At 51.8% G+C, this 24413-nt stretch overlaps 1 protein-coding gene across 10 annotated transcripts in view; it reads left to right on the top strand.

Moving 5' to 3' along the window:
- The window catches only part of PIK3C2B (phosphatidylinositol-4-phosphate 3-kinase catalytic subunit type 2 beta), a 64675-nt gene that overhangs the window by 13564 nt on the left and 26698 nt on the right, over positions 1-24413 (top strand). For 5 of the 10 annotated variants that reach the window (XR_009052530.1, XR_009052531.1, XM_057726092.1 and 2 more), the window contains 13 exons: positions 3372-3590; positions 7293-8313; positions 9929-10168; positions 12009-12109; positions 12720-12874; positions 13092-13212; positions 16193-16304; positions 16456-16535; positions 16988-17051; positions 18528-18674; positions 19313-19346; positions 20202-20397; positions 21462-21584. Coding sequence is in view for 8 of the 10 variants with exons in the window: in XM_057726092.1 (XP_057582075.1) it covers positions 7381-8313; positions 9929-10168; positions 12009-12109; positions 12720-12874; positions 13092-13212; positions 16193-16304; positions 16456-16535; positions 16988-17051; positions 18528-18674; positions 19313-19346; positions 20202-20397; positions 21462-21584 (2306 nt within the window). In the remaining 2 variants the exon portion in view is untranslated. The remainder of the gene's footprint in view (positions 1-3371; positions 3591-7292; positions 8314-9928; positions 10169-12008; positions 12110-12719; positions 12875-13091; positions 13213-16192; positions 16305-16455; positions 16536-16987; positions 17052-18527; positions 18675-19312; positions 19347-20201; positions 20398-21461; positions 21585-24413) is intronic. The other 5 variants (XM_057726091.1, XM_057726096.1, XM_057726095.1 and 2 more) reach the window with 4 other exon arrangements.

Below are 24413 nucleotides of genomic sequence, written 5' to 3'. Positions count from 1 at the left end.
CGAGGGGCTCTGAAATGTCCCAAGTCCAGGAAGTCACCCCACTGAATCAGACCTTCCGGGAGAGGGGCCAGGAATTTGTATGTTTGAAAAACTTCCCAGGTGATAATTACAAACATTCAAATGTAGACCCCCACATTGGATAATATTATTGTGTGAACGTTAAATGTTGCCGGTATGCTAATTGGCATACCAGTGTTTACATCGGAGAACGTCCTAGTTCTGTAGAGATTCAGGCTGAAATATTTAGAAGTGAAGCATTTGTATCTTACTTTCAAATATTAAGCAGAGAAAGAGAATGTGTGCTCAAATGTGGGGAAGTGTTAACAATTAGTGCATGCAGGTGGTGAAAGCAATCTGGCTGAAAATGGTCTTTCAGATGATTTCCGGCTACTTTCTGAGAGATAGATACTAAAGAAGAACACAGCTGGGGCCACCAAGGTGCACAACTCCAGGCGACACCATTCTCTTTGTTGTGGTAGCGGGTGTCATTCACATAGCGTGCGGTGCGTGGGTGCTCTGTGGAGTGCTGCCACAGAGCCATACCAGCCTTTTCTTCCTGGACGAGCTGTGGGGTGGCAAAGACCCAGGCCCTCGTCCACCCCCAGCTCTTTCGTGGGACCTACATGGATATTTGCTTTTTTACAGAATCCCTAGCAGCCCTTGAGGACTCAGGGAATAGAAAATTTGTCAACCCAGCAGAGCCTGGCGGGGAGGGAACTGAATTGGGGAAGAGAATGGGGGAGGCCAGAAACGTGAGACTGATTCCTAAAGTACTTTGTGTGTCCCCACCCCTCCTGGAAGATGAAATTCGGGGCTGAGTTCTTAGCGGAAGTCAGCTCCCTCTAGCTGCAGGTGGATGGGACTGGTTGCTCCTGCCTTCCCTCTTTCCCTCTGTGGATTTCCTCTGCGCCTGGGTGCTTGCCCTGAACCTTCCCTCCACCTTAGGGGTGGCCCTCCTGGTCCTGGTGTCCTGGTCCTGCGGGGAACGCTGCTTGTCCTGCCTCCTCACCACGGATCCCTCCGCGTACGAGCGAGCAGAACACTGCACGTTTTGGAAGGCGAAGCTGCCAGTGTGGCCCTGGACGCGAGATCCGTCAGTGGGCTGGGCCTCCTTTGCACGGCTGACAGTCTGGTGGCGTCCTGGCTGGGAGCCAGGGGGCCGGGGGTTAGAGAGGGGTAGCTCAGCTTTCTGCGTTTGAATTCCAGTCTGGGAAGAGCCTCAGGAGCTGGGCCTGCTGGATCTCCCTCGGGCATTTCTTTTTTTCCCTCCTCAGCCAGCCGGCTGTGCTGTGCTGCGAGGCTTGTGGGATCTTAGTTCCCCCTGAACAGAGATTGAACCTGGGTCCTCAGCAGTGAAAGCGCAGAGTCCTAACCAGTGGACCACCAGGGAATTCCTCCTCAGGCCTTTTCTTCGCTTTCCTTCCAGGGCTAACGTTGGAGTCCTTCGAGAAATGGGACTGAAGGGAATCAATAGGTCAGAATCAAAGAATCCCAGGGCTGGAAGGCACTTTCTGTGGTCTGTCTGCCCACCTGCATTTATAGGTGCCAAACGTGCTCCTGTTAGTTGAATCCCAGTCCTACCTTTGAAGGATCCCCAAGGAAGGACACTACCTGTATCCTGATCACCCATCCCCATGTGTGAAAATTCTTACCACCAGAAAGCTCTACCCCTATATCCCAGTTCAGGTCCATTTTTCTTAGTGGAAATGAGGTGATTTTGGAACTTGAGGAGCTCAGTGGGGGTGACAGGTTAATACACATTTAATTTTGAATAAAATATTTCAAGACGATATTTGAGGTATTCAATATATACAGGTTGCTATTGGGAGCGTGAAGAGGGGGCCCTTAGTTCAATCTGAGGGTTCAGAGAAGGCTTTCTGAAGAACTTGATGTCTGAGCAAAGTCTGAGCAGTTAGAATCACTTAGGCAAAGATGGTTGGCAGTTGGAAAGGGCGTGCCTCTGAGCCAGAAGATGCTGCACAAAATCACAGAGGTATCAAATATGTGGTAGTGAATGGTTGGAGATGAGAGGGAGGTGGGGGCTGGTGATAAAGGCCTTGTAAAGGAATCAAATAGAGAGCCTTTGCAGGGGCTTAAGCAGAGAGTGAGACGATCAGATTTACACTTTAGAAAGAGCCCTCTGGCTGCTCTGGGGAGCAAGCTTTAAAGAAGGAAAGATTAGTAGGAGGAAGGACTGTTAGAAGGTTATTGTAATAGCCCAAGTGGGAGAAGATGTGGGTTTAATAGGGCAGCAGCAGTTAGAATAGGAGGAAGGACTAGATTTGGGAAGTATTAAGAGGGAAAGTTGGCAGGCCTTGGTGACTGCATGGGATGAAAGGGAAGGAGGAATCCAGGATGACTGTCGGGTTTCTGGCTTGGCTGACTATGGTGGTGCCAGACGGGGAACCGGGAAGGAGGAGAAGGTTGTGGGAGGGAAATAAGAAGGTTCAGCTTGGACATCTGGGGTTTGAGAAATGGGTGGGCCTATCAACCTGGGGGGAGAGAGACACATTTGGGATCATCAACACACATGTGATGTGAGTGGGAGAACAGATGAGACTGCCCAGAGAGGGTGTCCATTAACAGAGGCTGAGAATGGATTCTGGAGCCAACACCAACATTTCAGGGGTGGACAAAGAAAGAGAAGGACAACGATGGAGGTGGAGAACAAGAAAAAGTAGTGTCATGGAAGCCAGGGGGTAGAGGATATATGGGAGAAAGGATATAAGGAAGAAGGGAATGGTCTGAGCGCCAAGTGCAACAGCAATGTCTGGGCAGTTAGAAATGCCTATGGAGAGACTTCTCTGGTGGTCCAGTGGTTAAGAATCTGCCTTCCAGTGCTAGGGACGCAGGTTCAATCCCTGGTCGGGGAACTACGATCCTGCAGGGCAACTAAGGCTGTGTGCTCTAGAGCCTGTGCACCACAACTAGAGAGCCCTCCTGCCACAACTACTGAGCTCGCGCACTCTGGAGCCTGAGCGCCACAGTGAAAGATCCCACATGCCACAACTGAGACCTGATGTAGCCAAATAAATATATATTTTTTTAAAATGAGAACATGTCTGAAACACTAAAATGTTGACAGACATTCACAGATATTATTAAAAAAAAGAAATGCCTATGGAACTGGGTGTCCGGGGCATTGTTGCTGGGGCATTTTAGTGGAATGTTGGGGGCAGAAGTCAGATTACAGTGAGCTGAAGAGTAAATAAGGGAGACTGAGAAACCTCATGTGTCTTCTGCTCTTGTGAAGCTTGGCAGGGAAGGGAAGGAAGAACAGGGAGGGTATGAGCTGAAGGACAAAAAGTCAAGAGAAGGTGCTTAGGGTGTAGGGTTCTGATTTTTGTTTCTTCTTCTTTTTTCTTTTTAAGGCTAGAAGCTTGATCATGTTTATGTGCTGAAGAGAGAGACCCAGTTAAGGAGAAGAGATGAAGATACAGTAGAGGGATGGGAAGGAAGTTCGAGGAGCTTCATCCCAGAGGAGACCCAGTGGGTGGGGCAAGCGCCCAGGAGGCTTATCCCTCAGCGGGAGGCGGGGACCTGCTTGCCCTGAGACCGAAAGGTGAAAGTGAGGCCAAATGCAAGTGTGGGTAAGTTAGTGGGGAAGAAAGGCAGGAAATTGAGAGAGGTTATTTCCAGTGGCCTCAGTTTTTCTCCTCATAGTGGTGCCTGGCTAAGGCCAATCTTACTACTCTGCTTGTTCCAGCCCCCGGCTGAAAATACAGTTGTTCTCTGAATGAAAAGGGTTAAGCTTGGGACTTCCCTGGTGGCGCAGTGGTTAAGAACCCGTCTGCCAATGCAGGGAACACAGGTTCTATCCCTGGTCAAAGGAAGATCCCACACGCCACGGAGCGACTAAGCCCGTGTGCCACAACTACTGAGCCTGCGCTCTAGAGCCTGTGAACCACAACTGTTGAGCCCATGTGCCACAACTACTGAAGCCCACACGCCTAGAGTCTGTGCTCTGCAATAAGAGAAGCCACTGCAACGAGAAGCCTGCACACCACAACGAAGAGTAGCCCCTGCTCTCCACAATTAGAAAGCCCGCATGCAGCAACGCAGACCCAACGCAGCCAATAAATAAAATTAATTTAAAATATACATATATAAGATTAAAAATAAATAAATAAAGGTTCAATTCAACTTTGAGCATTTATCCAGTGTCTCCCATCAAAAGCACTAGGCCCTCCTTTTCTTGGGCCCAGTTTCCCATCTCTGGGCAACCAAGTTCTGGGTATCTTCATTTGCTCATCCAATTCCTTTTAATTTTAAATAGCAAGACTCCCTCTTACCCTCTGTGGATAAAAATAAATCTGTAAGGAGCTGTTAAGGGGTGGAGAAACTCAACAGGCAGAGAAAAATCAGCAGAGAGCCGCTTTGTATGCCCTGAAGCTGGGCTTGGGCTGTTCCATTTTGGGGAAAATACTTCCTAAGACTCACTGAGACAGCCTATGCCTGATGGATGCACCAGGATCCTGGGAGGCCACCTCAGGCTAAGGCATACTCTTGTCCTAACTCATTTGAGGTCTGATGGAACTTGTCACCCATGAATCTATCAGAACTTTTTTCCTGTTGATGTTTTCAGTTTTCTAATCATGAGGAAGGACGTGTTTCGTATGTTTGTTAACTGCTGGGTAAAGCAGTACAATAACATGAAGGATTTTTGATAATTTTATGAAATTGTGAACTTCTCAGCTGCTGGCAAGAAGGATCAGAAGTGACTTACCTCACACTCACCCCAACCTAATCTGAAACACACATACACACACAGGTCCATGGTTCTCAGCTTCAGCTACAGACTAGAATCTCTTGGGGAGTTTTTTATGTATTTATTCAGTTTCACTGGGTCTTAGTTGCAGCACTTGGGCTCCTTAGTTGCGGCAGGCAGGCTCCTTAGTTGCAGCTCACTGACTCCTTAGTTGTGGCATGTGAACTATTAGTTGTGACATGCATGTGGGATCTAGTTCCCTGACCAGGGATCAGACCTGGGACCCCTGCATTGTGAGCACAGAGTCTTAACCATTGTGCCACCAGGGAAGTCCCTCTTGGGGAGTTTTTAAAAATACCACTGCCCTACTGCAGACTAATTAAATCAAAATCTCTTGAGAGTACCTGGGCATCAGTACTTTTAAAAAGTTCCCCCAGGGGAGAGTAGGATTGATACATGTACACTATCAATACTATGTATAAAATAGACAACCAGTGGGAACATACTGTATAGCGCAAGGAACTCTTCTTAATACACTATAGTGTCCTAAATGGAGGGGATATATGTATATACGTGACTGATTCATTTTGCTGTGCAGTAGAAGCTAACACAACATTGTAAAGCAACATATTCCAATAAAAATTAATTAAAAAAAAAAAAAGCCCCCCCAGGACTTCCCTGGTGGCGCAGCGGTTAAGAATCTGGCTACCAGTGCTGGGGACGTGCGTTCGATTCCTGATCCGGGAATATCCCACGTGCTGCAGAGCAACTGAGCCCGTGTGCTGCAGCTACTGAGCCTGCCCTCTAGAGCCCGTGAGCCACAACCATTGAGCCTGTGTGCCACAAATACTGAAGCCCGTGCGCCTAGAGCCCGTGCTGTACAACAAGAGGAGCCACTGCAATGAGAAGCCCGCACACCGCAACGAAGAGTAGCCCTTGCTCACCACAACTACAGAAGACCCGTGCACAGCAACGCAGACCCAACACAGCCAATAAATAAATTAATAAATTTTAAAAAATTAAAAAAATAAAAAGCTCCCCCAGTGTTTCTTATGTGCGGCCAGGGTTGAGAACCACTGGACCCGGCTAACCTTGTCATTACAACCATGCCTTCAGTGCCTTTTCACGTCACGGCTTCTGAAGGAAAAGGATGCCAACACTGGAGTAAACGAAGGGGGCTGCTTGTGGCCAGAGGCAGCTGGCCAGGGGGGTGGCGGTGTGTGTGTGGGGTGTTATCTTCCTGTCTGGCTTCCTAGGGGCTGACAGAAATCAATATTTTGGCACACCTGTGCTCCATCAGGTGCCCGAGTTTCACATGTTGGCAAGCTTTGTTTTATTGCCCATATTGGTGTCCTTTGGGAGGATCCTAGTGCAGTCTGAGTAGTTGTTTCATAGGACTTTATTGTACTTTTCATTTATAGCTTTATTGAGTATAATTGACATACAATAAATTGTACATATTTAAAGTGTGCAACGTGATAAATTTTGACATATGTCTATACCTGTGAAACTATTACCACAATCAAGATAGGGAACATTTTCATCGTCCTCAAAAGTTTCCTTAGGCTCCTTTGTAACCCTCTTTCCACCCCTTCCCAGAGAGCCATTGATCTGCTTTCCGTCTGTAGATTAGTTTTCATTTTCCAGAATTTTATATAAGTGGAATCCTACATACTCATGCTCCTTTGTCTGACTTCTTTCATGCAGCATAGTTATTTTGAGATTCATCCATGTTATTGCAGGTATCGATAATTAATTCCTTTTTGTTGCTGAGTAGTATTCAGTTGTGTGGACACATCACATTTTTTTAATCCATTCACCTGCTGGTGGACATTGGGTTGTTTCCAGTTTTTCGATGTCGCAAAAGAAGCTGCCTGTTTTCCAGAGTGGTTGTACCATTTGACATTCACCACCAGTAGTGTGTGAGAGCTGTCCTCTTCGTTTATTTTATTTAAAAGAATATTTATTGAAGTATAGTTGATTTACAATAATGTGTTAATTTCTGCTGTACAGCAAAGTGACTGAGTTTATATATTCCTTATCACATTCTTTTCCCTTATGGTTTATCACAGGCTATTGATGATAGTTCCCTGTGCTAAACAGTAGGAGCTTGTTGTTTATCCATCCTACGAATAATAGTTTGCATCTGCTAATTCCGAACTCCCAGTCCTTCCCCACTCCACCCCCTTTGGCAACCACAAATCTGTTTTCTATGTTTGTGAGTCATTTCTGTTTTGTAGATATGTTCATTTGTGTCTCTTTAAACTGACTGAAGAGCCCTTGTCTCCATCTGTTCCTCTTAGCTGATACATGGTGCCTAACCTCTTTCCTCGGGGTACCTGTGAGAGAGATGAGGATGGGATTTAGAGACCAGAGATGGAAACATGCATAGATGAATGGAAGGGTGGATGTATGTAAGATAAAGTTGTCTTGGTATCTCTTTTTTCCTCCATCTTTCTGTTTCTTTCCATGTGTTGTAGGCACTCAAGAAACAGGCAGTGGCCCAGATTATGTCACCCAGTCAGATTATTGACACATCGCTTTTTGTGACTGAATGACTGATGTTTTTACCCCTCACTTGCAGGTGCCCGGACACCATGCCACAACCCTGCAGACCTGACATTGCCAGCAAGTAGAAGACTTTCTTGTCTCCTCTGTCCCCCATCCTCACCATGTCTTCAACTCAGGGCAACGGGGAACACTGGAAGTCCTTGGAGTCGGTGGGCATCAGCCGCAAAGAGCTGGCCATGGCCGAAGCCCTGCAGATGGAGTATGATGCTCTGTCCCGGCTTCGGCATGACAAGGAGGAAAGCAGAGTCAAGCAGAACGCAGACCCCTCTCTCATCAGCTGGGATGAGCCTGTCCTAGACTTCTACAGCAAGCCAGCAGGAAGGCGGAAGGACCTCAAGCTCTTACGCGGTCTTTCTGGCTCTGATCCTACCCTCAATTACAACTCGCTCTCCCCACAGGAAGGGCTGCCCAACCACTCTACCTCCCAGGGCTCCCCGCGTGGTCCAGATCCCTGGCCCAAAGGCTCCCTGGCTGGAGACTATCTCTACATTTTTGGTGGTTCAGATGTGGGGCTCTCTTTGTCCCCAGGGCTGGGGGACACAGACGACTCTTCTAAGAAACTGTCCCCACCTCCTTTGCCTCCCCGAGTGTCTATCTGGGACACTCCTCCCCTGCCTCCCAGAAAGGGGTCCCCCTCCTCCTCCAAGATCTCCCAGCCCAATGACATCAACACTTTTTCTTTGGTCGAACAACCTCCAGGTAAATTGCTGGGGCATCGGATCCTAGAAGAGGGAGAGGAGCCGGGAGGCGGGGGTCCAGGGCGTCTCCTGGGGTCCATGGACTACGATGGTATCAATGATGCTATTACGCGGCTCAACTTGAAGTCAACCTATGATGCAGAGATCCTGCGGGACGCCACCAGGGGCTGGAAGGAGGGCTGGGGGCCCCTGGACTTTGGCAAGGACACTCCTGGAAAACCCGTGGCCCGGAGCAAGACCATGCCTCCTCAGGTGCCCCCCCGCACCTATACCTCCTGCTACGCCAATCGGAAAAATTCGACAGCTGGCAAGAACCGCCGGATTTCTGCAGCTCCGGTGAGGATCTTATTATGTTTCTTCTGTCCCCCTTTCCCCTTGTCATTCAGAAACAAAGAATAGTCCCTCTTTCTTCTTTGCTGTCCAAATCCAAATCAGCTCCACGCTCACCCTTTCGGTCCTCTCCTGCCCTCTGCTTCTGACATTGGGCCCCTGGGCCGGGGTAGGGGAGGGAAGAAGGACACCGGTAGAGACGGCTCCTTTTCAGGGCCAAGTTTTGTGTATCTTGGCCAAACGGCCCTTCTGGGGGCAGGCGTTTTGGAATGCCCACTTTGTGATATAAGAACGGAACTGGGATGAGAGGATGCACTGTTTACTCTGTGGCAGAATGGCCTTGTGCACTGGGGTGAGTTGCTTCTGCTTTCTGACTTTCTACTCTGCCAAAAATGCTGTGTGGTGATGAGGTTCAATCATGATACGCACCGATGTTTAGTGCTCACTGAGTCCAGACCCTGGTCCAGACCTCCCAGCAGCCGTGCCTGGTGATCCGCGGTGCAGAGCCCTGTTCTCTGTCATCCCAAGGCGCCACTGTTCTCGCTCCTCTCTCCATGTTTCTCTGTCTCTCTCCCTCTCTCTGTCTCTCCCCACCTCTCCCACTGTGTCTCTCTCTCTGCCTCTTTCCCTTTGTCACTGTCAGTCTGTCTCTCTACCCCTGTCTCTCTCCTCCCTGCCCTCCGTGTATGTGCGTGCACACCTCTCTCTCTCTCATTGTGATAAAATATACATACCATAAAATTTACTATCTTAACCAATTGTAAGTACACAGTTCAGTGGCATTAAGTACATTTACATTGTTGTGCAACCCTCACCATCATCCATCTCTTTTCACAGTGAAAATATTTAGAAAAAAGTACACAGTATGACAATAATAATTTCACTTTCATCAGTACGTAGTATAAAATAGCAAAGTATCTACGCAGAAGCATGGGGTAGGTTCCAGGGCAGCTTTGATCTTTTCTGGTTTAAAAAGTGTCAGCAGCGTCTCCGTGGGTGGGAGCTGACGCCTGCTTTGTATTTCATCCTTGGGCCCTGGAAACCCTGGTCCCAGAGGAGTCGAGAGGCACCCCCGTGGCCGATGACTTCTGTGCTGTCCTGATAGCGTTCCACCTCATTCCATCCCTGTTTCCTCCTTCTCCATTGTCTAAGGGACACTGGGGCTTTCCCACCTTGTGTCCCAGCAGTTGGGATCCTTCACAGCTCTGGAAAAGCCACATGGCCCTTCCTTCCTGTGCTTCTGCTAAGAGAGTCCCCCGGAGCAGAGGCAGCTCCTGGGATAAGCCGCAGCTCTAGAGTCACAGCAGGGCTTTTTAAAGGCCTTGTTCTGAGAGGTGGGGCTGTTCCCGCTATTTATAGGGACAGGGAGATTCTGTTCCTCACAGCTGGGCCTGCTCACACCGAGTCAGGCCACCCTGGTAGGTGGTCGCCTCTGTGGCTTCCTCTCCTGCTCCCCCGCGCCCCCCCCGCCCCCCCTCCCTCACCCTTCCCCCATCCCCTGTGTGTTATCAGAGTTCTGGGAGGGAGCTTGGTCCCGAGTCTCCTTGAAGAAGCTAGGGCAAAGCAAAAGGCCCTTGCCACTTCTTAGGGGGACATGCGGCCTTGGTCCTCCCCACCCCAGCCTGGTGCAGGGGCTCATCCCTCCGGGAGGGGGGGCCCTTTGGGCCCTCGGCCGGTACCACCGCCCCGCCTTCGCCGGGCCTCCAGCCGGAAGGATCCTCCTTATCCCAGGCCTGCGGAGCCAGCTGAGGAAATGGTTGGCTCCAGATGCCAGCCTGGTACCCCTGCTGCCAGCCTCTGCCCCGCAGACTCCCCCAGCCAGCGTCGGGCGATGCCACCAGGGCCTGCCAGCAGGGCACACGTAAGTGGCTGTTGTTTTCTTGTGGAGCCCGTGCGTGGTACTGAAAAGGCATGAAAGTGGCCCTCGGTCGCCACTCAGTTCTGTATGCCCCTTGCCTTCCCCTCCTTTCTCTGTCTCTCTGTCTCTGTCTCTGTCTCTCTCTGTCACTCTGTCACTCTCATTTTTGTGGGTTAGTTGCTGACAGTGGTACTATTGTTTTGACTGGGATACAGGCATGAACTTGGCAGAGCCGGGGCCTCCCATGCCAACTGCCCCCACGGCCACCCTCCTCTCTCTGCACCCCCTCCATCCTCACCCAGGGGAGCAAGGCCAATGAGAGAGAGTCACTCAGAGGAAACAATCTGGGTATTCAAATGAGGAGCTCGGTTGCCGCCATCTGCCCCAAGGGGCGGGGAGGACAGGGGAATAGCCAGGGGGAGGCTGAGAGGTGAGGTGTTGCGTATGTGCAGACTGGAGCTTGGCTCCCCAGAAGTGGCCGGGAAGTGGCCGCCTTTACCGGATGCAGGCCGGCACTCCATCTGAGCAGTCGCTCCATTCCCTTGGGGTGGCCTCCCCTGGAGGCTCTGGGCAGGCCTGTCAGGCCGAAACCTGCCATGCACCAGCTCCTCCTCCACTTCCTCCTCCCTGGGGCTGTGCTGCAGGCCTTGTTTGAGGGCTGAGTTAGAACTCCTCATGGGTGACTGAAAGCAGCTCTGTGGAGGGGGACAGTTTGAGGTCTTGTCTGTGAGAATCCCCACCAGCGCACATATTCTTGGACAGGAAGTGGGGCCCATGCAGGCTCCCTGACATTCCAGCTGTTGGGGACCAGAAGATTCGAGAGCCAGGAAGAGCTAAGTCTTCTACCAGGTTCTTTGCTGCCCAGAAAGCTGCTTTGATGCTTTCTCCCTCAAATAGCATTGACCGGGAAGGCACATGTGTCTGAGTCATTGCCTCCATCTATGGTCTCTCCATCTGTCTCTGTGTTGGGTCCCTGGGGTGTGCTGTGGATGTTGAAGCTTTGCCCAGGGCCCACTTCCCTGGGGACTGTTTGGGCAACCCACTTGCTGTGGCCTCAGTGGTGGATGGGGAAACAGCTGTCTGCTCAGCTCCCCGCCATGCCTCTGGGAGCATCCCCCAGATAGCCAGCCCCAGGGCCCAGCAAGCCGGGTACTAGCTGACCAACAGGGTTGAGCTCATTAGACACTGGCCTCTCGGGAAGGAGGTTTGGCCACACTCATGTCCATCCCATCCAGGCTTCCAGACTCAGCCAAGGCTTCAAGTACTCTTTCAACTTGGCTCTTGGTCTCCTAGGACGCCAGATAAATATATTCCTGGATTTGCCACATTTTCTTTCTTTCCTTTTTTTTTTTTTTTTTTTTTACAAATCAGTCTTAACTTCTTTTTTTTCAATTAATTACTTTAAAAAATTTATTATTATTTTTGGCTGCATTGGGTCTTTGTTGCTGCACGTGGGCTTTCTCTAGTTGTGGTGAGTGGGGGCTACTGTTTGTTGTGGTGCGCAGGCTCCTCATTGCAGTGGCTTCTCTTGTTGCAGAGCTTGGGCTCTACGCTCATGGGCTTCAGTAGTTGTGGCACGTGGGCTCAGTAGTTGTGGCGCATGGGCTTAGCTGCTCCGTGACATGTGGGATCTTCCTGGACCAAGGCTCGAACCCGTGTCCCCTGCTTTGGCAGGTGGATTCTTAACCACTGCACCACCAGGAAAGTCCCTTCCACATGTTTTATGCCCCTTTCACCGGAAAGTTTTTACACCTAGAGTTTAAGAGTTTAGATCTAGGAGCAGCCTATGGGAAGGGGATGGCATGAGGGAAAAGGCACTGAGTCAGCTGCTCTTCTCTTAAAGGTGGGCTCCCGGCCCCACGCCGTCTCCAATGGCCATGAGTTGTTTGAGGTCTCAGAGGAGAGAGATGAGGAAGTTGCTGCATTTTGCCACATGCTGGATATGTAAGAGTTAAAGACTGGGGGGCTGGGGAGGGTTGCGGGGGCTGGGGAGGCGAGTCACCCCTTTCCGAACTTTCTAGGGAGGAAGAAGAACCATATTTACTATATCTCAATTTGTAACTGGGATGCTTCCTGCAACAGGTATTTGCGGGCTTTTTGGAATCTTAGAAGTTTCACACTTTTGGACAAAATTCATGAAACCTCGATCTAATAGTCAAATTATTCCAGTCACTTTAGGCTCAGTTGCCCTGAGGAGCAGAGGCACCCCAGATGGAGATAAGAGTGTCATCTTATCTGGAGCTAAAAGAGAAAGGAAATGGCTTCAGAAAAATTTTCCATGGAACTTATTAGGGAAAGCTGTGCGGTTTTAGGCCTCTCCCTAGTGTTCAGTTCACCTTGGGAAACATTTTGCAACTGTAGCAAACGTGTCAAGAACAGGTCCCCCACAGCTGCCTCGCCACTGCCCCTCTCCTGGCCCGCAGACCTGAGGGCCACGGGCCAAGTGGGACGGAGGGGCCCTTGGGCCTCAGGACGGGAGGTCCCAGCAGGCCTCTTGTCAACAGCTCTCTCCTGAAGGCACAGCGACGGTCCTTCTCCCTCTCTTCCTGCACAGCCTCCGATCTGGCTCTGGCGTCCAAAACTACTCCCTCACCGGGTATGTCTGGAGCGCTGTCACTCCAAGCCCCGAGCACCTCGGGGATGAGGTTAACCTGAAGGTTACCGTGTTGTGTGACAGCCTGCGGGAGCCACTCACTTTTACCTGCAACTGTAAGTTAGTGGGGATGCAGTGTGAGCATCGCTAGAAGCGGGGCAGGGGTGACTGTGTTGTGACTGTGTGGGATCCTTTGCCATTGATTCCCAATCCCAGACTGTGTTTGCCTGCTTTATCTGGTTGGTGATGGTGCTGGGGGTGGGGTGGGGTCAGGATGAGCCCCACCTGCCCCAGTGCCCCCCCTCATTCCTCCCCCTGCCTCATCCCTTACAGGTTCTTCCACTGTAGACTTGCTTATCTACCAGACCCTGTGCTACACCCATGATGAACTGCGGGATGTGGATGTGGGTGACTTCGTGCTGAAACCCTGTGGGCTGGAGGAGTTCCTGCAGAAGTGAGTGGACTGGTGGGGACAAGTGGGCAGGAAGTGGCACCTGCCTTCTGGGTAGTGGGATTATGATGGGGGCTTCCCAGGGGTGGTGCTGGGCTTGAGGCCTGGGGCTGGCAGCTCCCCGCCAATCCCATAGTCAGGACTCCTGCTTTCTGGGCACGCTGTCAGCCACGTCGCACTTTCCCCGGGAGCTCAGTCTTCCAGCGGGGCTGGCTGGCTTCCTGAGCCAAGTCTGCTGTGGAAAGAACTTGGAACTGGGATTAGGCAAAGCCCGAGTCGTATCTGCTTGCCGACTTCTGAGTGTGGAGAGCGATGTGTATGGGGGCAGGGGGACTGTGTGGGGTTGCTTCTTCTGCCCTAGATTGTGTGTGGTGTCTTTATGGCCAACGGCAGGAGGAGGACTGGGCAAAAGCACGCTGTGGAACTAGGGGTGAAAATCATAGTTGCTGTCTCCTCCCCCTTTCCCTGCCGACAAGCCTTTCCCCCACTGGCATGTGCAGCTGGTTATCCTCCTTACCAAAGGCTCGCCTCCAGCTCCTCTCCATCCAGTACCCTCTGCCGCGAGCAGCCTCCCTGGAAAGTCTGATGTGGACCAGCGGCAGCAGTCCTCTTTCCACTGCCCTGGGGCTCTGGAGTGCTGGGGTGGCGGGGAGGGGGATCAAACCCCTCAGGTGGTACAGCTGTGTGGCAGGCTGTAGCATCAGCTAGAGGGCAGCAGATAAGGCGATAAAGAGATCTTTCCTCCCCAAGCCTCCAAGTTGCCTACTGCCCACTGCCTCTGGCCACTTGGTGAAGCAGATCTTGGGAGTGGGAAGGAGAGCCAGTATCTCAGGTCTGAGGAGTATACGATGAGGGCCACTACTTGCTCTTTCTCTTACACACAGGTCTAGATGCAAGGTTGGTTGATCTATGGCGAGAGCAGTTTCTGGCTAGTTTCTTTGACCTTAGGGATGCTGTAGGCCCTCCCTGGCCTCTGTACCCTCACCTGGAAAACCGAGAGAAAAGAAGGGGGCAGGGCCCTATGGAGCACAACTCCAGGGAGCACAGTTCAAATGTGTATTGTTTTCCCCTAGAGGAATAGAAGGGGCCCCAGACTCAGGGCCTCCTGGCAGGGAGCTCCTGCCACTGTTGTAAGGGAGCAAGGGGCGTAATGGGTCCCATCCACACAGCTGGTTTGGGCTCCAGCTGCCACTTACTAGTTGTGAAACTGTGACCCTCAAGTTCTGTAAAATGTAGCAGGGCTTAAATGTGAGAATGACCCAGTGAGCGATCAGTAAATATTCCCAGGGAAGCACCAGTCCAAAGAGAGGATCCAGATTAGATGGATACTGTCATTTCTCTGGCAGCCCCTAAGTCCTTGAGGCCCCGAGTCCAGAGGTGGTAGATAAGCTATCAGGTTCTGACTTCTTGCCAAGCCCCAGGTGGAGCGTTCCAGGCATGGTGGAGCAGAACTGTTGGTCCCGGGGTCATGCCTCTCCCGCTCTAACTTGAATGCACCCAGAGGAAGGCCTTCCACAGAGAAGGTCAAGCAAGGCCCCAGGGGACATGTGTCCATCACTCTTAGTCCGGGAGCTCCCTCCTCTGCCGAGGCTCTTCTCTTCCCTCCCACGCAACAGAAAAGCCCAGAGCCCTGTGCACGAGATAGCTGCCTTGGGTGGGGTGGAAAGGACCCTCTGGGGGTTTCAGAAAGCAGCTAGCTCCCAAGGAGGCCCTCTGTTTCCTACCCTTGCTTAGAAAAGGGGCTGACACTGAGGGGGAGTGGCAGGTCCAGGATGCAGGCTGCTCTCAGATAAGAACCTTGAGACAGTCCCAGGGGAGGGTTGGGTTTCCTGCCACCTCCCCCACCTCCGCCACACTCTTCCTTCCTCCCAGGGCACTCCCACCAGACCCATCCCACAGCCCAGCCTCTCCCACCCCCAGGTTTTGGCTGCAGCTCAGTTTAGCAGGTTGGGGCCTAAATCAGAGGCTTGTCCCCTCCAGATGTGGAAAACTCATTTAAGTCCTAGCTGGACAGGACTGGCCTCGGGCCCGGGCACCGCTGTCAGCTTCTGCACAGAGCCCCCTGCTTTGCTGCTCTCTTCTCCTCTCCAGTTTCTGGCCTAGATTCCCAGCTCGGCTGAGGAAGGAAGTCTCTTTCCGGCTTCTGTTAGCCAGCTGCTGGGACGTGGCCCAGGCCGATGCCCAGGCAGTGCTGGCCTGTAGGTAGGACTCCGTCCGCCCCGTCTCCTGGGCTTCTTTTCTGACTAAAGTGTGATGTGGAGGGAGGAAGCGGCTGGATCACCGAGGGACTCCCTAGGCCCCTTCTCTGAAACTTGGGGTGGGGGGCTCACGTGTTGTCCCCCGAGCAATGGGGACGGCCTGCAGGTTGTCTGCAGAGGTTTATGTTGTTACACACAATCGCAGGCCCCACAGAGGGCGGTGAGAAGCAGAACTGTGATGGGTTGAGGGTAACAGACCTGGAATCTTGGTGGGTTTGCTTGGTTGGCTTCAGCACCCTAGTTGGTAACGGTGGGGGGGTGTGAGACTTAGGACCACAGTGTGGGGGGGAGAGTGTCATCCACTGAGCTCTACACCCGAGCCTGAGCACAGGCTGGCCTCCGACCTGTCCTGTGTACCAAAGCCAAGAGGATGGGGTTGAAACACTGCCTCTGAGAAATTTCTGTGTTCCCCACTCCCTGCACAAGTTCCCAACCCTAGAGAGAACCAGTGATAAAGGTAATAAACACCTAGGAAGGTCATTGTACAAACCAAGGGCTAAGTGTGTTAGGTGGATCTTCTTTAGACAGACCTCTGTTTCTTTCTCCAAGTTCTACCATGACATTTCCCAAAAGCCAAGGTAGGGGGTGCAACACAGGTATACTGCCCCTTCACCCCTCCCCCTCTTCCTCCTGTTTCTCTCTCCCCAAGGCTAAGGTATGCATTTCCCTTGAAAGTCCCACTGAGTCCCCAGGATGCTAATGGCCTTGTCCCCCTGTCCCACCAGCAAGCACGCCCTGGGCAGCCACGAGTATATTCAATACTGTCGAAAGTTTGACATCGACATTCGGCTACAGCTGATGGAGCAGAAAGCTGTACGCAGTGACCTGGCCCGGACGGTTCGTGTGTGGCGGGGAGGTGGATGGCTGCACAGGGGTGGGGAGGTAGCGGGCACAGGGTGATATGGAACACATGGGGTGGGCATGGGGTGGGAGCACTGGGCTGTGATAAAGGCACCACCCTTCTCTGAATAGGGCACTTCTTGCACAGGTGAATGATGACCAGAGCCCCTCCACCCTGAACTACCTCGTCCACCTGCAGGAGAGGCCAGTCAAGCAGACCATCAGCAGGTGAGAGTGGGTACCATCTTGGATGTGGCCCAAGCAGGAACCGTGAGGGGACCCTAGTGGATACCCTCGCTGGCCTTTCTGCCAGAGGATGTGGCCCAAGCAGGAACCATGAGGGGACCTAGTGGATACCCTCGCTGGCCTTTCTGCCAGAGCCGGGGGTTCTTGCAGGTGTTGGGGATGGGGCCCAGGATTCTTGTAGGAGAAGATCCCCACTCCAGGGTATATTACATCTCTTCCCTCTAGTACTTTGCCACGTTCTCCAGGTAAGAGGTGGGCAAATAGAAAGGACTTGCTGGCTTTTAGTCTTCATGGGACATATGGGAAGAGTGGGAACCTCTTTAAACCAGAGTGTGATTTCTGAGCTGTGGAGAAGGAGGGAGAGAATGGGTCTTCCAGTACACTGCGTCTGTCCTGACCTCTCCTATGACCTTTCCCTGTCCCCAACTCCCCAGGCAGGCCCTGAGTCTTCTGTTCGACACTTACCACAATGAGGTGGATGCCTTCCTGTTGGCTGATGTGAGTACGAATTCAGGGCCTGGCCCAGCTGCCCAAAGCTCCTCCCTTCCTCTCCTCCAGTCCTCCTGGAATCAGCTAGCACTAAAGGGACCTGGAGTAGACACTGAAAATCTATTAGTGGAGCACTTTTTTTTTCATTCCCCTAGCACAGGGGCAGACCAAGACTGCCAGCTGTTGGGCAGCTGGCACGTGTGTGTAGAAGGGTTCTGCTCCTCTGTAGAAGTAGGTCAGGAACTGTGCCCTGATCCTGTCTCTGGAGTAGGGCATCTCCAAAGCTAAGGGGCATGGAGTGGTCGCCCCGCTGCTGAATCTGAATGTGCATTGGGGTGTGCGTCCTGTGAGCAAGGCCCAGGAGCCTCTGATCTGAGAGCTTCTGATGTGCTGGTGTCACAGGTGGAAAACCATCAGGAGGTTGGGGTCCCAAAGGTGGGGAAGGGCCAGGACTCTCCTCACTTGGATTCACATGGAGTTATAAGCCTCAACACCTTGAGAATAATCATTTGCCCCACATGTCATGAAGCTGAAGAAAATCAGACAGTGATCTTCAAAAACAATCCCTGTCTCATTGATCCTGTTATGGTGGTCATCCTTCTAGGGGAGTTCAGCTTTGTGTCTAGCTCAACCCTCCACCAACTGCCGGAATCTCTTCTCTAGTGGCCTCTGCTTGAACATTTACTGTGATGAGAGGGAAGTTCTCTGAACACCTTTTTTGTACTAGTCTGGACCTATGTTAGTGGCGTCTGTGGGTGGAGAAGCATAAGAATTGTCTTAGCCTTCAGGGAGCTTGTGTTCCTGCCAGAAAAATGGAATAGTAACATAAAGCTATTAGTAGACAGAGCAGGTTAGTAATGAGTTAATCAAGGGCTCTTGGAGAGTGATAAAGAGGGGTCTGGCCAGGGGAGGCTTGGGAAGGAGGCTGGAGTTTAGCTGGCCTGTAATTTGCATTTATTTAGGTAATCAGGGCAGGACAGGTAAGGGGATTCCAAATGAGAAAACTGCAGGAGCCAAAGAGCAGAGGACATAGCATGGCAGTGGTACTGAGATGAGACCTATCTGGACATTCTCAACAGTAGTAGGAGAAATAAGGCTGTGTGGGCAAGTGGGCCCTCAGTGTGATTTCTTTGGTCCCCTTGCTATTCCCTGTGGATTGATTTGGTTAACACTGCATGTCTCTGGGGGAGACCCTGCATCTGTTTGTATAGTATAAGCAGACTGTAGCGGCCAGAGGGAGGCTGGGAATAGTGGGAGGTTCAAGGAAGATGGCTGAAAGCACTGGGGAACATGGACGTGGCTCCTTTAATTCAGTAGGAGCTGTGTGTGGTTTGTAACGCTGGATGTTTGCAAATAAACCATGGATTCACTCCTGAGGGTCATAAGCCCCTGCTCCTCCCAACCCGAATGGGAGGAATCTCAACACTGTGGGTGCTGGAGGCTGAGAGCGCTAGCCTGCCGGCCTCACTGTGCCGCTTTCCACAGGCGGACTTTCCATTGAAGGCCGAAAGGGTGGTCCAGTCCGTCAAGGCCATCTGCAACGCCCTAGCTGCTGTGGAAACCCCCGAGATCACCAACGCTCTCAACCAGCTGCCCCCCTGCCCTTCCCGAATGAAACCTAAAATTCCGAAGGTAACAGGGCCCAGAGCACTAGCATGGGGAAGGAGGAGAGGAATATTCCCCGGAAACTAGGTGACTAGGTGTCCACTTACTAAAAGGCTTTTCTCTCCACCTCCATCTTTTATGTTTCAACATTTAGTCACAGAGTTTTTGGGAAGTGGATGCCAAGTGTGTCACCTCTTCCTGAGGAGGAGAGTGGGCTAGAATCTACCCCTGGGACTAATTGTCGGGAGCTCGGGCCAGCAAAGGCTTTGTTCACAGTCACTGAGGCACTGTGTGGCAGTTTTCACACCCATCAGTTGCAAGACCAAAATCTCCCCCGAGCCAGGGGCTTGGGACTCCACAGTGGGGCTGTGTGCTGTGCAGACAGGGCCAGCCAGCACGATAGGCACTGTGATCTAGAGTGGAGAGGCCTAAGGGCTGGAGTGTTTCATTTGGGTGGACACGATGATTTTATCCTTGGTCCGGCTCATTGTCTATCGCACCAATCTGGTACAAACTATTACTCTATCCTCCCTGGGGAACCTCTGCTCCTCAAATTTCAGTCCAATCTGGTCCAGATGAGCACAGCTGTGAAAAGCCCTTGTTCCAGCTGTGACAGAAAAGGCCATGGCCCTGAAGCTCCCCTCCCTCTCCTTTTTCCCCAATAGGATCCCACCGTCTTGGCTGTGCTGGAAAACCGAGGTAAGGGAGCTGCTTTCTTCATCCAGAGGGGCCATTGAAAACTGCAGTCTCTGCCCAGATTCCTTTTTCTCCCTGGCCTCCTTGATTTATGGTTCCGGGTCTGCATGTGTGTGTGTGTGTGTGTGTGTGTGTGTGTGTGCGCACGCGCGCGCGCGCCTATATGAGGCGTGGACACAGCTGGAGAGCACATTTCTTTCCACAAAATGTTTTCTCATTATTTTTACTAGTTATCCCTGTGGTGTCTCTGGGAGATGGTGATGAGGTGGTGTAAGTGTGAGGGTGGGCGTGGTAGGGCAGAGTTAGCCCTGAGTTCCAGATGGGAAAACTTTCACTTGGGTAGGTTGTGAGCTCACAACTCCTGTGTTTCCAGCTTAGAAGGGGTCTGGGGAGAGAAAGAATTTTTCCCTAGGATTCCCCCTTAAGTCTTTCAAGCAGAATGCTGCCCTACAAGGCTTATATTGCTAGGATTCTTGGTCAGTGATTCCCAATCTTTCAGATGTCGTGGACCAAAAAGTATTCTTTCGGGGACCCACACAGAATTTTCAGTTTTTATTTTGCTAAGCAGTGACTTCTTTTAAGTCACTGATAACTGTTATTCCCACTACTTCCTAAAAGAAAGGACATTTTACACTAAATAAGTAGCAATACATAACAATAAAGACAACGTTTAAAATTGAGTATCATTTTATGAGAAGCTCGTGACATGCTCCTGCTTTTTCCTCATTTCATCAGAGATGGGTGACTGGCATTTGGGGACTACTGTCCTAGGGTATCCCATCCTAGCCAGTGCCATGACAAGAAGATGGGCCTTGTTGAAGCCTCACTACTCTTCCTTCTGTCCCCTTCCTTTCACAGAGAAGGTTGTGGAAGCCCTGACAGCTGCCATCTTGGACCTGGTGGAGCTGTACTGCAACACATTCAATGCAGACTTCCAGACGGCAGTGCATGGGAGCCACAAGCATGATCTGGTCCAGGAGGCCTGCCATTTTTCTGGGCCCCTGGCCTTTACAGTCTATGCCACACACCGCATCCCCATCATCTGGGCTACCAGGTGAGCCCTGGGCTGAATGGCCTACAGGGAGCAAGCTGAGTTTGACTTCAGGTGGCTTTTTCTGTCTGCGTGTGACCCCACTGTCCTAAATTTAGGGTCTGTGGCACTGTGGGGCTCTGTGGCTGAGGGGATGAGCCCACACAGAGGGAGACAGATGTGGGCTGGGACATCCCAGAGGAGAGAGAGAAGGCAGCAGTGGTTGGATCTTACCATTCCCTCTCAGTGCTGGCTGTGTAGGCATCCCTGCCCCCTCCCTTTCAAGGCCAGCTGATGGAGGCAGGGCTGCGACAGATGGCCGCTTCCCAGATCTGAGTGCATGCCCCAGGGCCAATGACTGCACTCCCCTGCAGATGCACAGTGGGAGGGGGTGGGGAGGTGGGAGATGACCCTTTGTCTGGAGTTCCCTAGGCCTGCGAGGGTGGGTGGAGGAGGACGTTAACTTGGTAATCCTGAGCACCTCTCAGGGTCCCCCGGCATCCCAGGCCTGGGGAAATAGGCCTTTGGCTCCACCCGATCCCCCGCCCCTCTCCTCCAGGACCCTCCTCCCCCTCCCTTTCCCTTTTCTCTTTGTTCCTCACTTAATGTATTCCTCTGGGCGATTGGCGGAGAACAAAGAAGGCAGCCTGGGAAACCAGGGCCTTCTCTGACCTCTTCTGTCAGGCACCTGTCACGAGCCTCAGGGACCCCCATGTGTTGGCATTCATTTCAGCATATGTCGTTTTTCATCCCCCACGCTTCTCACCTGCGCATGCGCTTGTGCGCACACGCGCACCAGGCCACCCGATGGGCTGAAGCTGGCTCTAGGGAGCAGGCTGCATGGCTGCTTCCCAATAAGGAAGGAAGAAAAACCAAGGTCTCAGCATGGAACCTGAAACTGGGTAGAGAGGTCCAGATTGAGTTGCTTCTCCCGGAGCACAGGTCTGCACATCCACTTTGGCGGTCCTGTCCCTTGACCGCACGTTCCAGTCCCACAGATCAAGAGTTTTACCCGGGGGAAGTGGAATTTGGTGGCTGAGGTGGGGTCTGGGAGCTGAGTGTCCTGATCTCTGCCCTTTCTCTTGTAGCTATGAAGAGTTCTACCTCTCCTGCTCCCTCAGCCATGGCGGCAAGGAGCTGTGCAGCCCCCTGCAGACCCGAAGGGTTCACCTCTCCAAGTACCTCTTCCACCTCATCATCTGGGACCAGCAGTAAGCTCTCCCCCCAGGCTCCGGTGCCCACTACAGACCCTCAGTCTCCTGAATGCCCAGATTAAACCAGGCTCTGTCACGAACCCTAACCAAACAAGCCATTCAGACTCTTGAGACTCCAGTTCCCTAACTCTTAAATGGGGACAAGTATAATTTCTACCTCTCAAGTTGCTATGAGTTTCCAATGAGAAGTATCCATAAGGCTTGTTTTAAACCATGAAGGACCATATAAACAATAGTTTTAATAATAATTCATTGTTTTGATCTTGTCTCCCTTAGAAGGTTTAACTAGCCTGAGGGAAGTCTCATCTTCACCCTTCTTCCTAAAATTTCCCTAGAAGAGGGGGATGGGACCTTGCTTTCTCCCTTTTACATCTGGAAGGGAAGGCTGCCTAGAGGGAAGAATAATGGGCTTGGAGCCATAGGAATAAGGCTCTATTTCTAGCTCTGTCTCTAGTCCTAGGTTCTCTATGGCCTCTTCGGGCCTCAGTTTCTCAAACTGTAAAGTGGGGGACATTTGTTTAACTCAGAGGCAGTTGTGACACTGAAATGAGATGACAGGTTATAAATATAAACATGAAACCACAAGCACAGGTTAATATTAACCACCGTTTATTACAGTAATTTGCTATCAGGAAGGTAGGCGTCAGCCAAGCAAAACAGGAAGGAAATGGAGGTGAGGATGCCTCGATGGTGATATTGCAGAAGTGTGTGTGCCTCGTGGCTCTTCTGTGCTGTGCTCCATCCTCCCTCCAAACAGTCAGAAAGCACCGCGTTTGCTCCCCGCAGCGTCACTTTCCCAGACTGACTTATCTCTGAGTCCTTATGTGCAAAGTAGCATAGCAATTTCAGTATTTGGCGTGCAGATTGAAGAGATTGAGGAGGGTTCTTGGGGAGGCCAAGGGTACCGAAATAGGTGCATGGAGAGTCTGTGGAAATCCTGGGAGAGGTGGGCCATTTTACAGACGGCCAGTGGGGGAGGCAGACCCTTTCTCCTGTCTTCACACTTTTATGATTCTTAGAGCAATAAAGGTTTAAATGAAGTCCTTTAATTAAACAACCACCAGGGGAGGAGAGACTCCTTGGAGGCAGAGGATGGCTGCGTTAAATGGCTTCTGAATTTCACCATCCCTTTGGGATTCTCTGGCCTCAGTTACTACTACTGCCAAGGGAAGGGTGCTTTATAGTACTCTGACCCAGGCAGACCCCACAGTGAGCCTTAGACCTTTTCCCCATGGAGCATCAGAGGTATGGAAGCAGCCCAGCATGTCCTACCTTGAGCTGCCTGCTCTGTGGTCTCATTCCACTCCCTGTCTGAATCTCCGCCTCAAATCCCATAAGGCTGGTCCCCTGCCTAGAGCCTTGTGGAGGGTGTGTCATCTCAGCACTGCCCCTCCAGATGCCCTGTGGGCACCTTCATGATCAAGACCAAGTCACCTAGGAGGAGGCACTACAGTGTAGGGTTCAAAGCACAGGCTTGGTGTCATCATTCTCTCCTCACCGTAGGTGCAACCTTGGGCAGATCATTTAACCCAAAATGGATATGGTAATACGACCTACCTTATAGGGTTGTTTGAGAGCAGTTGAGACATTGCAAGTAAAGTACTTTGTACAATACCTAGTACGTGATAAATACTTTCTTTATCATCTTTATCGTGTTCTTAGCTGGAGCTCTCTCAGTTCCGGTTTCTCTGTTCCAAGTGACTGATACAGCAACTGACACATGGAGATGTTTGTGCATGAAAGTACTAAATGTATATAGCCCAGTTCCAGTGCAGTAACCACATTGTCACGTAGCAAAAAGCACACAGTGTATACACACATCCCACAAAGCTGCATCCCCCTTTTTTTACTGATGAGGAAACTGAGGCACAGGGGTGTAAGTAGTTGCCCAAGGTTGTGAGAGGCAGAACCAGGACTGGAACTGGCACATCCCAGGAACCCTGCCTGGAGGAGTCGGCCCCTGTGATGTGCTGTTGAGGAATGGATTGCAGAAGGAAGGAGGTTCAGGGCTTCAGCTAACCTGCTGGTTGTCCTGACTGATCCCAAGTGAAGGTCCATGGGGGAGGTTTTAGAATACCGATATACCCAAGGGCTGAGGAGAAGAGGCCCTTGGCTGGTTCTAGGTGTTCTGGTTTCAGTTAGGAAGTGTCCTCACTCTCTTTTTCTCTGCATGCCCGGCTGGAAGCCTCTTCTTGGGTGAATAGAAAGGGATCAGGACCAGCTCCGTCTCCTCTTTGCTGTGGGGTCAGCTGATTCTGTCCCTCACTGCAGCAGTGTGGGGATCATCTAACTCTCAAAATAGGCCCAGCAGCCTCACTCTGCCACCCGAGCCAAGCCCTGGCCTGGCATGTGCACTGGCTGCTGGAGGGGTCCTAATTATAGCTATGGGCCCCCAGGGTAGAGGCAGCTGGGACAGAGCAGGGCCCTGCCAGTCTCCGGCGGGAAGACGGGAGCGCCTCACTTAGGTGGAGATTCCCTGAGAGGATTGAGGGGCAGCGGTGGAGGGAGGCTGCTTGATCATGAAACTGCTGACCTTGGGGGTGGCCGCCCTGCCTCGGTGCCCTCTGGCATAGAAGCTGCTGGGCCCTGGGCCGGCCCGAAGGGTGTGACAGTATGGACTTTGGCCCAGGGACAGCTTCCGGAAAGGTAATGTCGGTCCTCCCTTTTCCCACAGCTCCCCTCCCCTCTCCACATCACCCCACCCCAGGTCCTTCTCCTGAACTTGGAGGGAGTGGCTGGGTGTGATTCAGACATGGGAGCACAGAGAGACCATCTGGGCTTCGGGACTGGCGAGGCCTTCTGTGTCTTAGTTCTTTGAACCCTGCC

Source organism: Hippopotamus amphibius, chromosome 3, assembly GCF_030028045.1.
Source record: "Hippopotamus amphibius kiboko isolate mHipAmp2 chromosome 3, mHipAmp2.hap2, whole genome shotgun sequence".
Lineage (NCBI taxonomy): Eukaryota > Metazoa > Chordata > Mammalia > Artiodactyla > Hippopotamidae > Hippopotamus > Hippopotamus amphibius.
Note: the sequence above shows the minus strand (reverse complement) of the source record. Positions and strands in the feature narration are given on the sequence as shown.